The sequence below is a fragment of the Buceros rhinoceros genome, unplaced genomic scaffold (genome assembly GCF_000710305.1).
Source record: "Buceros rhinoceros silvestris isolate BGI_N320 unplaced genomic scaffold, ASM71030v1 scaffold19707, whole genome shotgun sequence".
NCBI lineage: Eukaryota > Metazoa > Chordata > Aves > Bucerotiformes > Bucerotidae > Buceros > Buceros rhinoceros.
In genome coordinates this window covers 28,780-31,024 of record NW_010423052.1, presented here as the reverse complement: position 1 = coordinate 31,024, position 2,245 = coordinate 28,780, and the positions used below count along the sequence as shown (strand labels likewise).

The following is a 2,245-nucleotide window of genomic DNA, read 5'->3' as shown; positions in this document are numbered from 1 at the left end:
GGAATCCGTCCTTCCTCCAGAGCTCCTTACCTGTGCTCCGTGTCCTGCTAGCACCTCCACCAATGTAGGAGCCGCTTTCTTCCAAACCCGTGTTTGGAGTGGTGAAGTACATTGGGCATTTCCAGGACCTTTTTACACCCTGGTGATTTGAAGCCTGGTTGAGACTGGTCAGCTTTGTCTTGGTGCCGATGGTATAAAAAGGCAGCTCTTCCTGGGGCTGTGGTACGGACAAGTTGATGACCTGGCGTATCCTCTTAGTATTGCTCTCGTGGCAGGGGCAGTCTCTCCAGTACCCCCAGCTGGACTTATGTCCAGAATTGGCTGTGCCTTTCCTATATCCCCTCATTTACGTGTGCAACACACAACCAACATTTTACTCTTTTCTTAAAAGTGCCAAACCTGGTTACTCACTGGCCCAAGGTAAAACGTTCAACAGATTAACTGCGAGTGCAGCTAATTGCAGGTCTTTATTCAGTCTGTTCAGGCAAGTCCCTGGACTGTCTGCTCGCTGCGTGGGCTCCAGTAGACGCTGCCTGGGCCTTGCTGCTCACTGCTCACACCTTATATACCTGTTCTGGATTTCAACTCCCTATTACTGAACCTGAATTTTTCATCTTATCTCCTTGGAAACTTGCTGATTCTGAGGCACAGGGGCTTTTCTTTGGAAGTGTGTTATTTTCTGTACCTGTCTGTGCTGTAATTGTAATAAATTGCAAATAGGAGTACCTAGGGTTCTGTCTCGGTTCTTGTAATCCAGATAACTGTCTGCATTAGTGTGTAGCTTAAACTTCTCCCCTAGGCGATATCACCATTTTTGGTTTTTTTTCTCTTCTGTGACTCTTCCAGTATGTGCAGTACATGGAGAAGAAGTTCTTCTGGTGTGCCTACTGGGTAGGATTAGGCATTCTGTCCTCTGTTGGACTCGGAACAGGTCTCCACACCTTCCTGCTCTATTTGGTAAGGACTTTTCCATACCTTGTTCTTTCCGAATCAAATATTTTAACTGTTACACATTTTAAAATGTGTGACTAATGAATATTACCGAAGTCCTAAACGTTAAGTACTTCTGAAGGAAAAGAAATACTTAGTGTATTGCTTCTGGGCTGTAGTGAAGGCTGTTCCTATTCTGTACTGTCTGACCCTGGTCTGTAGTTTGTGTGCTGTATGTTTGTTGAACTGCAGACGTTAGCCTGCTGTTAATCCTCACTTTGAAACAATGAGTCACATCTGCAAGCTCTATCCTCTAATTTCCTAGTTTAAGTGAAACATTTTCTAGTGTGCAGCTCAAATGTTTCCATTTAAAATTTTTCAGCATTTGTTTTTGTAGCTCTAAATGATCGTTTTTCTAGCTGAAACTGCTGAATAGGCAGCAAGTTTGAAGTTCAGTCTGTATTAATTTTTCTTTGATAATAATGGCAACAAAAATGTTTGTCACAAAGATAAAATAATATCTGTTCTGAAAATTTCTATGATGTTGTTTATCTCAGCTAGAAAAGTTGGGGAAATGTTTGGGTGTGTTTTGCCTTTGGCCATTGGATTAGTTCCTTGTTTATGAAACCACTGTCCTGGATTTAAGAAAAGGATTCATGGCCACAAACTAATTAAAACCAGTTTATGCAGCAAATGTCATCTTGTATTTGGAACAATTACAGATGTTTACTTTCAGAACTGCTTTAATCATTAACCATAACATAGAAAACACTACGAGAAACTCGTGCTTTTCCACACAGCAGGGCAATGCCTGTTCCACCAAATGGCATCGGTACGGGCTGCGTTTGCAGTAGTCTTAGATTTACTCCTAGTGTAGCTTCTCTCCTAAAGCCCGCGGAGGCAGAAAGTGCAGGAGAAGGGAAACTAGGGCTAAACAGAAGAAGTTTTTGCATGGTAGCCTTGTAGACAAAAATATTCCTGTCACTCTAAATGATTGGAAATGGCAATTCAGTAAAGCTGATGAACATGGAGTCTGAACGTTTTTATCTAACACTGGGTAGTGCTTAGACAGCAGCGAGCTGACAGCATACAGGTCTTTCTGAACTGCAGACGGAGCTGTTAATAGCTTAGGGACAGAAGACACATGGGCTGGACGGGGAGAACCAACCCAAACCGTCCCTCCTGAACCAAGGCGCTGTGCCTCGCTGGAGAGGCGACCCAGCATCAAGTGATGTGTGAGGTGGAGTCGAGCTCATAAACTCAGCCTACGGTGGGCGTGAAAATGCAGCAGGGTGGGATCACCAGCTGTTCAGCA

The 2,245-nt window shown here is 43.7% G+C and overlaps 1 protein-coding gene across 1 annotated transcript in view; it reads left to right on the top strand.

Annotated features, from left to right (window-relative positions):
• The window catches only part of LOC104497090 (vacuole membrane protein 1-like), a gene marked incomplete at its 3' end in the record, with an annotated part of 25,314 nt that overhangs the window by 6,194 nt on the left and 16,875 nt on the right, over nucleotides 1–2,245 (top strand). The window contains exon 4 of the mRNA XM_010140302.1: nucleotides 847–957. Coding sequence (XP_010138604.1) covers nucleotides 847–957 — 111 coding nt within the window. The remainder of the gene's footprint in view (nucleotides 1–846; nucleotides 958–2,245) is intronic.